Here is a 12,839-nt window from a genome sequence, read left to right as displayed (position 1 = left end):
TAATTCAAATTAGCATTTTGCTAATTCGAAATAGCATGTCCACATTGAGTGGACCCTGAACCGAAGTTAAGGCTGGCCAGAACCAGTGCCGTCAGGGCATCAGGTTAGGACTTAAGGTGTGGAGCTGCTTCCTCAGGCTAGCCGAGGGCTGTGCTTAAAAAGACCTGACCCCCACCCCGGACAGACAGTTCTCAGGATTCCCCGCTTGCATGTCTAACTCGATGGGGACATCAAAGCAGTCCTGTCTTGGAGTGCCCTGAATGCCCACACTCGGCACATTTCAGCACTCGACCATCAGCCCGGCTGCACTTGCCGCAGGCTGCCATCCGGGGGAGGTCAATCAGGGGGCTATCAGGATCCAGGAGGCCCTACAGGAAAGCTTCCACCCCGAGGAGCCCTCAGAGCCACCCCAGTCCTCCCCATCGGGGGCTCGTGCCCCATTCCTCCCTCACCTCCTTCCACTTACCCTTCCCGAGCCCCCTCTTCCTGATGTAAAAAATAAAGGACACGTGTTCAAAAAAAGAAACTCTCTTTATTTAACAAAACTGGGGGCGGGGGGGATTAACCTCTGGGGGACTGGGAAAAGGAGGTGGGAGAGGGGAAGAAAGAGGGTGGGAGAGGGGAGGTAGAAACCTGGGAGGAGGGAGCTGGAAGGGGGAAGCCAGGAGAAGAAGGAGGAGGGGAAGTATAAAACTATGGTACGCCATATCTTCAGAACTGTCTACAGATGTGGTCTTCTCACCTCAAAAAAGATATGGCCTTAGAAAGGGCTCAGAAAAGGGCAAGTACAATGATTAGGGGTTTGGAACAGGTCCCATATGAAGAGAGGCTAAAGAGACTGGGACTTTTCAGCTTAGAAAAGAGGAGACTGAGGGGGGATATGATAGAGGTCTATAAAATCATGAGTGGTGTGGAGAGGGTGCATAAAGAAAAGTTCTTCATTAGTTCCCATAATATAAGGACTAGAGGTCACCAAATGAAATGAATGGACATCAGGTTTAAAACTAATAAAAGAAAGTTCTTCTTCACACAAAGTTCTTCTTATAGTCAACCTGTGGAACTCCTTGCCACAGGAGGCTTTGAAGCCTAGAACTATAACAGAGTTTAAAGAGAAGTTAGATAAATTCATGGAGGTTGGGTCCGTGGAGTGCTATTAGCCAGGGGGTAGGAATGGTGTCCCTGGCCTCTGTTTGTGGAAGGCTGAAGATGGATGGCACGAGACAAATTGCTTGGTCATTGTCTTCGGTCCATCCCCTCTGGGGTACCTGGTGTTGGCCGCTGTTGGCAGACAGGCTACTGGACTAGATGGACCTTTGGTCTGACCCAGTACGGCCATTCTTATGTTCTTATGTACTAAGCGCAGGGCTCAGGGTCGGGGGTCTCACTGGAACAACTTGATTTTCATGCAAACCTGCTCCTGGGTTTGGATGTGGCCTTTGGTGGCCAGGCTGGCAGCTATCCTGCCCTAGACGGCTGCATTCCTGTGCCTAGTGTGGAGGTCGTGGACGCTGGAGGCCTCCCCCCAAACCTCGATAATGTCCACGATCTCTGCACTAGACCAGGCGGGCGCCTGCCTCTTGTGGCCCTGGGCAGGCTCCTAGGAGCCGCCAGCCTGGTCCTGGGAAGAGGCGGAGGGCTGGGTGGCAGCGGGTGGCTGGCTCATGCCATGCCAGGTGCAGGGTCTGCTGGCTGGGTGCTGGCAGGCTTGCCACTGGCACAGGCACTGTAACCAGACCATGCCCCTTTAAGGGCTCTGGGGCTGGGAGAGGGGCAGAAAAGTTTCCCTGGTTTGGCCCAGAGTGGCCATCAGGGCAACCTGATTAGGGTTAGCCTCCAACTAGTTCGAATTAAGTGGCTACACAGCCCTTAATTTGAACTACTTAATTCGAACGAGGCGTTACTCCTCGTAGAATGAGGTTTACCTAGTTCGAATTAAGCGCTCCGCTAGTTCGATTTAAATTCGAACTAGCAGTTTGTGTGTATAGCCGCTATTAAAGTTAATTCGAACTAACGGCTGTTAGTTCGAATTAACTTTGTACTGTAGACATACCCATACTTTTAACGCAAGAGTTTTTGCGTTAGAATATTTGCGCAAGAGAGCGTCTACACTGGCATGTGCTGTTGTGCTAAGAGGCGCTTTTCTGCAAAATCATCCGTGCCAGTGTAGACGCTCTCTTGCGCAAGAAAGCTCCGATGGCCATTTTAGCCATTGGGCTTTCTTGCACAAGAAATTAATGTGGCCTGTCTACACTGGCCTCTTGCGCAAGAACAGTTGCACAGGAGGGCTTTTTCCTGAGCGGGAGCATCATAGTTTTTGCGCAAGAAGCACTGATTTTAGACATTAGAATGTCAGTGTTCTTGTGCAAGAACTCCCCGCCAGTGTAGACTGGCAGCTGCTTTTGCGCAAAATCATGCCAATGTAGATGTAGCCATAGAATTTGAATTACTAGACCTTTTCTGACAATTCCTAGGGCTAATACTGACCAACAGCTCCTGATTTTGGCCTAGCTCAGCAAATCTTCTAAATGAATCTAGTGTCCTAATACTATAAAATAAGCAACATACAAATACATTAACATCTATCTTAGATTCTCATTAATGTAGAATAATAGATTCATAGAACATTAGAACTGGAAGGGATCTTGAGAGGTCTACGAGTCCAATCCCCAGCCATCACGGCAGGACCAAGCACAGTCTAGATCATCCCTGACAGGTGTTTGTCTAACCTGCTCTTAAATATTTCTAGTGATGCAAATTCCACAACCTCCTGAGGCAATTTATTGCAGGGTTTAACCACCCTGACAGGCAGGACGTTTTTCCTGCTGTCCAACCTAAGCTTCCCTTGATGTAATTTAAGCTCATTGCTTCTTATCCTATCCTTAGAGGCCAAGGAGAACAATTTTTCTCCATCTTCCTTAAAACATCCTTTTAGAAACTTGTATTATCTGAGTACTTCAAAATGATAATGTAGTATCTGAGTGCCTCAAAACTCTTTAAAAGTATGTATCCCTACAATACCCCTGTGAGGCAGGGAAACACTATTAGTCCCATTTTGCAAACAGGAAACTGATGCACAGAAGGCCTAAGTGACTTGCCCAACATCATCTAGGAAGTCTTTGAGGGTGCAGGAAATTGAACTGGAACCTCCTAAGTCCTAGGCTGCTAACTACTGGAGCATCCTCCCTCTCCACAGCCTTGCTATAACGTCTGTGTCATATTTCACATTTACGCTAAGTCGCTATTTTAGAGGCTCATCTGGTGGTTCTAGGAATCTGTTTGTGCCCCAAAATCTTTCTACACCCTACCTAGGAAAGGAGTCACAAACGTGGGTTTTCAAGGTCTGCCTAGAGAGGCCTCATGAAAGCTGCCAATCAGAGCCCAGCTGGCTCAGATATATGGAGCTACAGGGCTTTATTAGGTCAGTTCCTTTCAGGAAGTGGAGGGCCAAGAAAGGATGCTATTCTCTGGCCAAACCAATTCACAGGGGTTTATTTCAGGCAGCATTTTCTGAAGCTGAATTTGCAGAGAGAGAGTCCTTACGAGCCTTCAACATATAATTAGAGGGAGAAACTGAAAGTGGCCCCATAGGAAGAACCCAAGGAAAAAGTAGCAATAAACTGAAATGAAGCAATGACTCGCTGCTATTTCTAGGTTGGAACCAAGAGTAGTGGGCAGGCCCAGGTTCCCCAGTGGCATAAACCCGATGAAGGGGACAAGGCTTATGGAGAGGTTGAACAAAGAACAGAATATAAAGGGTCCAGAGTTGGGGCTGAAGACCCTAGTGAGGGCAACAGGACCTAAAAGGCATTTGTTTGGACTTTGGGACTTGGCCAGAGGGCTGAGCCATGGAAGACTCACTAAGATCGACTGGCAGGATGCACCTGGGAGAGAAAAGGACTGTGGTATCAAATGCAGTCACTGAGAGGCTTTCAAGGGATGAGCAATCACCCATTATAGTGCCTAAAAGGAAAAATCCATGTTTTTAACACAGTACTCATTCATATAGAATAATAAATTACAGTGTATTACGTATCTCCTCAAATTATATTCGCTATCTTAATGAACATATTAGAGCTAATGGACATGTTGATTTTATTTCAGCTAATGACTGATCCCATACTCAGGGAGAAGAAGATCCTTAAATCTGCCTTACATAGCTTAGAAGAAAGGTCACGGGACAATAACAGCATTGTCCGTCAAATGGCTGTAAGAGGCCTAGGCAATTTAGTCTATGGGGCACCTGAGAAGGTAAGATAGAATACTGAATACAATGCAGCATAACTAGAGAAACTAAAGGAAACAATTGCTCAGGATTTACAGAGGCCATGCACAATGCACTAGGCCAACGTCTGCTCTCTCATACCCCTGTAACCTCTTTGCAGTCAATACACAGCAGGTTTGTTCCCTTGGTAAGCTGGGCATAAGGAAACAATATGGACTTAATATGATCATATGTAAATGTATACTCCTAGGAATGAAGAGTGTAGGCTTTATTTCCAAGATGAGAGATTCTATTCCAGGAAACAGAGACACTAAAAAACTCAAATCATGATAGATAATCAGCTGAACGTAAGCGCCCAGTACAAAGCTGTGACCAAAAGAGCTGAGGTGATCCTCGGAGGCATAGACAGAGGGATTCTGAATAAGAATAAAGAAGTTATTTTACCTCTGCTTATGGCACTGGTGTGAGAACTGCTAGAATACTATGTCAGGATCATGCCTGCAATTCAAGAAGGATGCTGATAAATTGGAGAAGAGTCACAAGAATTTTCAAAGGGCTAGAAAATGTGCCTTTAGATTCAATGGGGGGGGGGGGAAGGGGGAATGAAGCTAAACTAATTCAGACTGCTAGTAAGGCATACATTTTAATGGCAATTTTAATCATTGGAACCATTTACCAAGGGTTGTGGTGGGGTCTCTATCAGTAGCAACTTTAAAAACAAGATGCGCTGTTTTTCTAAAAGAGGTGCTCTAGTCAAACAGACATTATTTTGGGAAGGTTCTGTGTTGTGAAGGAGGTCAGACTGAATGATCACAATGGTCCCTTTTGGCCTTCAAATCTAAGTAATTAGAAATCTAATAGGATTACATAGGTGTAATATGGCACAGAGTTTGGCTTATTGTAGCTAGTACCTGATGTAAAATATAGCTATAGGTCACTAGGGGGGCAGATGAAATTCCCACTGCTTCATAATTGCTAAAAAAACATATTAAAAATGTGGTTAGTGGAAAGTGTTTTTAATGTCATACGTCTGAACAGGTGAAAAAGTACAAGAAGTTTCTTCTGGAGGCACTGATCAGGACTTTAGAAGACACTTTCAGTTCTGAAGTCATTGTCGAAAGCCTAAAGGCACTGGCCAAAGTCCTAAAGGAGCTGAAAGGGAAGGACATAGGTTCATCCTTCAGAGACCTCACCACACAGATCCGGAAGTACTTCGATAATGTACGTGAACAGAAGCCTTCAACCCCAGTTCAGCTGACATTGATGAGGCTCCATTTACAATGCATGATGTGTCCTCACTGGGCATTGTTCATGTCAGAATGAAGTGATTTTAGGCCTTAGGGAAGAGATGTGTTTTATGGAGGAGCAGAGAATTAAGAAAATGAGGATGCCATCCCTGCTCCTTCAGTCTCACCCTTCTGTTCATCTTTATTTCCAATGAGAATGGCAAAGGAAGTATGAATACTAGATTAGGTAGCTGCATAACAAGGAAAATGGGCAGACAGGGTGTAATAGACTGTTTTGGGCCTGCTCCATACGATTTTTATGTCAGATGGTTGAAATTATTCCATTTTGCAGAGAAGTTTGAGATTTCAAATTTTGGTTTTGTTCCTATTTGGGGGACACTCCCCCCAGCCCAAATTTCAAAACTCTTTGTGAAACAGTCATACTATTCTCAACCCAGCTCTACTGGGAGCCTTGCCTGAGGGCAGTCTACTGGCAGACTATGCTGGAGACAGGGAACCTGGAAACACTGGGAATTAGAGGTGCCAGGGTGCACATTTCCTGGCTCCTTGTCAGCCTGCCAGACAGGCTGTTCTGAAGGTGAGGGCCAGGAAGCCCAAGATCCCAGTTAGCCTGCTAGATGGGTCACCAAGAAGCTGACCAAGTACCCCTACTTGGCTTCTGGAAGAATTTTGTCAAAATTGAACTGTCTTCAAAGTATTTTGATGAATCAACACATTTGGCCCAAACTTGATTAATTCCAGTTCTTTTAAACTTCTGTAGTTGGAATCACTCTACCCTAATGTAGAAGAGACAGCTGTGCTAGATACATGATGTGGTTATTTCTTCGTTACCAACCTGTGTGGCTTTCTTGGCTATAGGAGGACAACACTCTTCGTGCATTGGCCTTTGTCCTGTTTGGTATCCTGGCCGGCTCTGCAAAGAGAAAATGGAAGGACTATTTTGCCAAGCAGGTTAGACAGAGCTGGGTCACGCTTCTGCTGCACCTGCAAGATCCAAGCCCTGAGGTTTCAATGGTAAGAATGACAGTGACTTAATTACTAAGCAAAAAGAATCTTCCTCCTGATGCCAGGGGAGCTCTGCTATTCCTTCCCGCAGTGGAGACCTAAATTCTTCCCTCAGTTCATTGCCCTCCTTTTGAGTCAATCCCAGACAGGCTGGTCCTTAGCAGCCAGGGTTGTCTCACTGGAGTTCAGGATAGGTCATGGGTCTGATCCCAAGAGTTCATTCCTGCCTATCTCTGCACCCCACGTTCCTGCCTCCCCACAACAGAGGAAAGACCACAGCTATGCCTAGTGAAGCAGCTTTCATAGCTACATCTGTTCTGAAAAAACATTGCTGCTATCTCCAGTTTTCAGTATTATAAAATCATAGAACCATAGGTTTGGAGGAGACCTCAGGAGGTCACTGAGTCCAACCTCCTGCCCAAAACAGGACCAGCCTCAACTAAACAATCCCAGCCAGGGCTTTGTCAAGCTAGGACTTGAAAACTCTAGATTTAGAGCTTCCGTTGCCTCCCTAGGTAACCCATTCCAGTGCTTCACCACCTTCCTAGTAAAATAGTTTTTCCGAATATCCAACCTAGACCTCCCCCACTGTAACTTGAGACCATTGCTCCTCATTCAGTCATCTAGTACCACTGAGAACAGCCTCTCTCCATCCTCTTTGAAATCCCCCTTCAGGTAGTTAAAGCCTTCTATCAAAGCTCCCCTCACTCTTCTCTTCTGAAGACTAAATAATCCCAAATCCCTCAGCCTCTCCTTGTAAATCATGTGTTCCAGCCTCCTAATCATTTTTCTTGCCCTCCATTGGACTTTCTCCAATGTATCAACATTTTTTAAGTAATGGGGTGCCCAGAATTGGATGCAATACTCCAGAAGTAGAATCCCTTTCCCCCTATTAAAGTCATGCTGGCATATTTTCTGTCTATTACTTCAGGGGAATCCCTTTTATTCTTGGGGTAGATGAGCAGTCAAGGACATGAGTTCCATTTGAATGAGCACAATACGTGTTATGGAACAATTCAATGGTGCAACCCTCTTTTTCAGGAGTGCAGAGCTACATTTCATCTCTGTGCCCCATTTTTGGGACTGAAGAGGCTCCAAACTATACTTAATGAGCATCTTAGTTGGAGAACCGAGCTGAACCCTGAGGAGCTCCAGATGGATATCTGCAGACACCTTGTGAGTGACCTACAGAATTATATGAGATTATTGACAGCATAGGCTTGTGGTGTAGAAGCAGGGGGAATGTGTGATGGGCAATGTAAGTATCTATGGGTATGTCTACGCTACAAAGTTAGTTTGAACTAACGGACGTTAGTTCGAACTAACTTTCATAGGCGCTACACTAGCGCTCCGTTAGTTTGAATTTAATTCGAACTAACGGAGCGCTTAGTTTGAACTAGGTAATCCTCATTCCACGAGGATTAAGCCTAGTTCAAATTTACTAGTTCGAATTAAGGGCTGTGTAGCCCCTTAATGCGAACTAGTGGGAGGCTAGCCCTCCCCAGGTTTCCCTGGTGGCCACTCCGGCCAACACCAGGGAAACTCTATGCCCCCCTCCCGGCCCCGGATCCCTTAAAGGGGCACGGGCTGGCTACGGTGCCCGTGCCAGGTGCAAGCCTGCCAGCACCCAGCCAGCAGACCCTGCACCTGGTGCGGATCGAGCCACCCACCCGATGCCCCCCAGCCCTCCCCCTCTTCCCGGGACCAGGCTGGCGGGTCCTGGGAGCTTGCCCGGGACCGCAAAAGGCGGGCTCCCTCCTGGGCTAGTGCGGAGATCGTGGACCTCGTCCACGATCTCCGCACTAGGCACAGGAAGGTGGCCGGCTAGGGCAGGAGAGCTGCCAGCCTGGCCACCCAGGAGCAGGAGTGCAGCCCCCCAATTGCCCCATCTCCCCAGATGGCAGGCTGCGGCAAGTGCAGCCGGTCTGATGGCCAAGTGCTGTGATGTGCCCAGTGTGGGTACTCCGGGCACTCCAAGCCAAGACTGCTTTGCAAGCAGGGCACCCCTGAGAACTGTCTGTCCGGGGTGGGGGTTGGGACCCTTTAAGCACAGCCCTCGGCTAGCCTGAGACAGCATCTCCACGCTCTAAGTCCTCCTCTGATGTCCTGCCGGCACTGCTTCCGGCCATCCTTAAGCCCGGTTCAAGGTCCACTTAATGTGGACATGCTAGTTCGAATTAGTAAAACGCTAATTCGAACTAGTTTTTTAGTCTAGATCCGTTAGTTTTAATTAGCTTAGTTCGAATTAAGTAATTCGAACTAAGTTAGTTCGAATTAACGTTGTAGTGTAGACGTACCCTATTAGAGTGGGATACAGGACTGAGGGTGAGAGGAATGTAAATCTGCCATAGATTCCCACTTTCCCCACTTCTACACAGCCTCCTGTCCTTTCTTTTATTTACTTGTTTAAATTAAAAAAAAAGTCTGAGTGAGTCCAATAACTGACAGCAGTGGCAAGAGGAACACAGACTGTTTACTTGTGGTTTGTAAAGGCATGTGTTGGCAGTCAAAGGGCATTTCTAGCCAGAGAGAGCTCATGTGTCCCTGATTTTCTCTAGGCCAAAGAGAAGGCTGAGCTACTGGAGAACTTTTACAAAACTACCATCACATACTTCTGCAGCAGCTGGGAAGAGATCCGGGCAGTTGCAGCCAAGTTAGCTGGTGAGAGAAAGTGTGCCGTGTCCCTTTTGGTATTCCCTTTGAGGTAGACAGAAAAAGTCCCTGTGTGCAGCACTGAGCTACTATTAATCTCTCCGTGCTGTGACTTCTCATGCATAAATGGAGATGTTAATGTTCTCCTACTTCTCCAGTGTGGTGTTAGGAGGAATTTGTAATTTGCAATAGAATGCTTTGAGATGGCGCAGTCATTTAGTAGCAGAGGCTGGCACACTGTCACGTAGGGTATGTTTATTCTCCGATCAAACTAGTGTGCTAAAAATAGAGTAGCTGTGGCAGGGGTAGCAGGAGGGGTTAACTATTCCAAGGATGATCCCATCCAAACCCAAAAGTCTGTTCTCAAGGTGGCTAGCTCCTCCGACTGCTTCTGTCATCTGACCTGCACTCTATTTTTAGTAGTCAGAGTTAGTGTGGACTCAAACTATAGACCTAAGCTCAGTGTTGTTCACTGTTCCTTACTGGTGCTTCATCACTGGGAGGTAGGCAGGCCACCGCCACACAGTGCCTGCTGTTGCAGGTTCCTGATTGCCTTGCCCAGGAAGCACTAGATTCCTCCCCTTTGGCCCTGTGCCATCCGTTCCTTAGCACACCCATGCAAGCCAGGCAAGCATTGTGGCCTAATTAATTTATCCATGTGAGATCCTTGCTTAGTACGCACTTATTCCTGGCCCCAGCCCTTTGTTCACACCACTAGATTAATACACTATCCTAGTATATCTCCAATAACTGACAGCAGTGGCAAGAGGAACATAGATTGTTTAAAGCAAATGAGGTTTTATGTAAACATTCTTAATTTTTTTCTCTTATTCTCTTCAGTGTGGACGCTAAACTTTTCTAGTATTTTCTTGCCTACAGCTCACCTTAGACCCACAATAGAAGCCAAAGGGCCAATGTTATCACCTTGCACTTAACAAGAGAAGGTTTTTTATTGATGTTTATTTTACACTGCTTATTTAGGCATCATCCTGGAACATACGGACACCAAAAATATGAAATGGCTGGACATGGAACATCTGTTGACCTGTAAGTAACAAATACAGGTGAAATCCCATTCATTAGTGAGTTATAAAGAAATTTAGCTGACAAGCAAGCAGTAACTGATACCACAGGTGTGAAGTGCATCAGCCACACATCAAAGGACAGATTCAGCTTTAGTCTGCTCTGAAAGAGGTACGTCTACACTACAGCATTAATTCAAGTTAACTTAATTCGAAATAGTTAATTTGAATTAAGCTAATTCGAATTATGCATCTATACACAAAACCTATTTCAAAATAGCATTTTGTTATTTTGAAATAGCGCGTCCACACTGAGTGGACCCTGAACCGAAGTTCAGGCTGGCCGGAACCAGTGCTGGCAGGGCATCAGGTTAGGACATAGTGTGTGGGGCTGCTGCCTCAGGCTAACTGAGCTCCGTGCTTCACGGGACCCTACCCCCACCCCGAACAGACAGTTCTCAGGGTTCCCCGCTCGCTTGTCTACCCCGATGAGGGACAACAAAGCAGTCCTGTCTTGGAGTGCCCTGAGTGCCTGCACTCGGGACACCACAGCACTCGGCCACATGGAGCCAGAGCTGCCCCTGGGCACACCGGTGCGTCTCGTAGGGTTGTTGCCATCAGCCCAGCTGCACTTGCTGCAGGCTACCGTCCGGGGAGTCCATTGGGGGGCTGTCAGGATCCAGGAGGCCCTGCAGGAGAGTGTCCACCCCAAGGAGCCCTCAGAGCCACCCCGGTCCTCCCCACCGGGGGCTCGTGCCCCATTCCTCCCTCACGTCCATCTACTTACTCCTCCCTAGCCTCCCTTCCTGATGTCAAATAAAAGACATGTATGTTCAAAAATAGAAACTGGGTTTATTGAACAACAGGGTGAACCTCTGGGGAGACTGGGAAAAGGAGGTGGGAGAGAGGAATAGAGTGGGTGGGAGAGGGGAGGGTGAAACCTGGGAGGAGGAAGTTGGAAGGGAGAAGCAAAGGGAAGAAAGGAGAAGGGAAGATCAGGGCCCAAGGTTGGGGGTCTCACCGCACCAACTTGATTGTCATGCAAACCTGCTCCTGGGTTCGCATGTGGCCTTTGGTGGCCAGGCTGGCAGCTATCCTGCCATTGACGGCCGTGTTCCTCTGTCTAGTGCGGAGATCATGGATGCTGGGGCATCCCTCCCAAACCTGAATAAGGTCCATGATCTCCACCCTGGACCAGGAAGGCACCCGCCTTCTCCAGCCCCTGTCAGGCTCCTGGGTGCTGGCAGACTGCTCCTGAGGAGCAGTGGAGGGTTGGCTGCCAGTGCCTTGCTGGCTCACGTTTTGTGGCTACTGGCTCAGGGGCCCCAGTGGCCACTGCTGGCTCTTGGCTGGTAGGCTTGGATCTGGCACGGGCCAGGGTCTATCCCTTTAATGGCTCTGGGGCCAGAGGGAGAGGAGAGCAAGTTTTCCTGGTTGTGCCCAGAGTGGCCACCAGGGCTCCCTGGGAAGGGCTGGAGGCCCCCTATTTTGAATTAATTGTCTACACAGCACTTAATTTGAAATAGCTATTTCAAATTTGGTGTTACTCCTCGTAGAATGAGGTTTACCAAATTTGAATTAAGCGCTCTGCTATTTCGAATTAATTTCGAAATAGCGGTTTGCATGTATAGATGCTATTAAAGTTAATTCAAAATAACAGCTGTTATTTTGAATTAACTTTGCGGTGTAGACGTACCTGGAGGAAACTGCAGCCAGTGTGATATAAGTCAGTGCATCTCCTGGCTATCCTGGCAATGCCTCTTCCCAACCTGTGTGATCCACTCTTTGGGCTCCATCGGCTCCCTGGAAGCCACTTTTTGATACCCAAAACTCCACACCATCAGATTTATTTCTGTCAGGAGATGTAAACTAACTTAAAAGCAGAAGCTATTGAGTCAATGGAGCACCTTCCAATTGGATGAGTTTCTGGTAGGGTCAGGGTCTCCCCTCTCCCCCCTCCTCCATCTCAGTTTGGAGCTTGGAAGGATCCCAATGGAGGAACCTAAAGCTTTGTTTGTACAGAGAGCTTCTGTAGCTTGGTACTCACTGGTACTAAATCTCCAGCTACTGCAGGCATAGGTGACTATATGAAAAGTGAGTCATATTCTCTGTAATTCCAGCTCTCCAGGTCCTACAGAATGACCCAAGTCCCATTGTCCAGCTGGTGGCAACTCAGGTCCTAAGAGACATCTGACCTGGATGAGTGCTCGGGGAATGAAGCACAGACAACTAGATCAAAGAGCTCCTGCTACCTTGAATGGGAACAAGAGAGGGATTGCTGGAGGACAATGTGCTCTGTCTGTGCCAGCTTGTTTCCAGCTTGCACCTCATATACTTCGGTGGGAAGCTAGACATTGGTGGTATGCGGCCAGCTCTGCTATGGGGTAGGAGAGTAGTATAAGGGCCCTACCATCAATCAAACATTAGCCCCGCCACCTGACCCTGGAAGTCCCCCCCCCCCGACTCCCCGGAAGTTCCTTCTCCCTTGTCACCGGCAGTCCCGCCCCTGGAGGGTAGTACATCCGGGTCGAGAGGGACAGGTGACCGGAAGCAAAAAAAGGATGTCATGTGACCCCCGTTAGGCCCGTCCCCTGTCACCGGAAGTCCCGCCCTTGGGGGTAATACATCCGGGGTCAAGAGGGGCAGGTGACCGGAAGTAAGGGGTGTCATGTGACCCCTCTAAGGACTTGC

At 47.7% G+C, this 12,839-nt stretch overlaps 1 protein-coding gene across 1 annotated transcript; it reads left to right on the top strand.

Moving 5' to 3' along the window:
• The first annotated feature begins 4,030 nt into the window (after positions 1 to 4,030).
• LOC149526017 (protein maestro-like) lies at positions 4,031 to 12,406 on the top strand. Its single transcript, XM_089775827.1, has 7 exons — positions 4,031 to 4,248; positions 5,261 to 5,443; positions 6,328 to 6,483; positions 7,516 to 7,650; positions 9,033 to 9,135; positions 10,108 to 10,173; positions 12,269 to 12,406. Exons 1-7 carry the CDS (start codon positions 4,060 to 4,062, stop codon positions 12,340 to 12,342), a joined length of 906 nt encoding a protein of 301 aa, XP_089631953.1. The 5' UTR covers positions 4,031 to 4,059; the 3' UTR covers positions 12,343 to 12,406.
• Positions 12,407 to 12,839: the final 433 nt, after the last annotated feature.

Source organism: Pelodiscus sinensis, chromosome 1 (genome assembly GCF_052426305.1).
Source record: "Pelodiscus sinensis isolate ZL-2025 chromosome 1, ASM5242630v1, whole genome shotgun sequence".
NCBI lineage: Eukaryota > Metazoa > Chordata > Testudines > Trionychidae > Pelodiscus > Pelodiscus sinensis.
The sequence above is the reverse complement of the archived record's forward strand: the minus strand, read 5'-3'. Positions and strand labels throughout refer to the sequence as shown.

Coding starts and splice junctions, on each gene's coding strand:
- LOC149526017 (XM_089775827.1), top strand. CDS start 4,060: ATGAACATATTAGAGCTAATGGACATGTTGATTTTATTTCAGCTAATG. Junction 4,249..5,260: donor TCTATGGGGCACCTGAGAAG/GTAAGATAGAAT, acceptor ACGTCTGAACAG/GTGAAAAAGTACAAGAAGTT. Junction 7,651..9,032: donor TGGATATCTGCAGACACCTT/GTGAGTGACCTA, acceptor GATTTTCTCTAG/GCCAAAGAGAAGGCTGAGCT.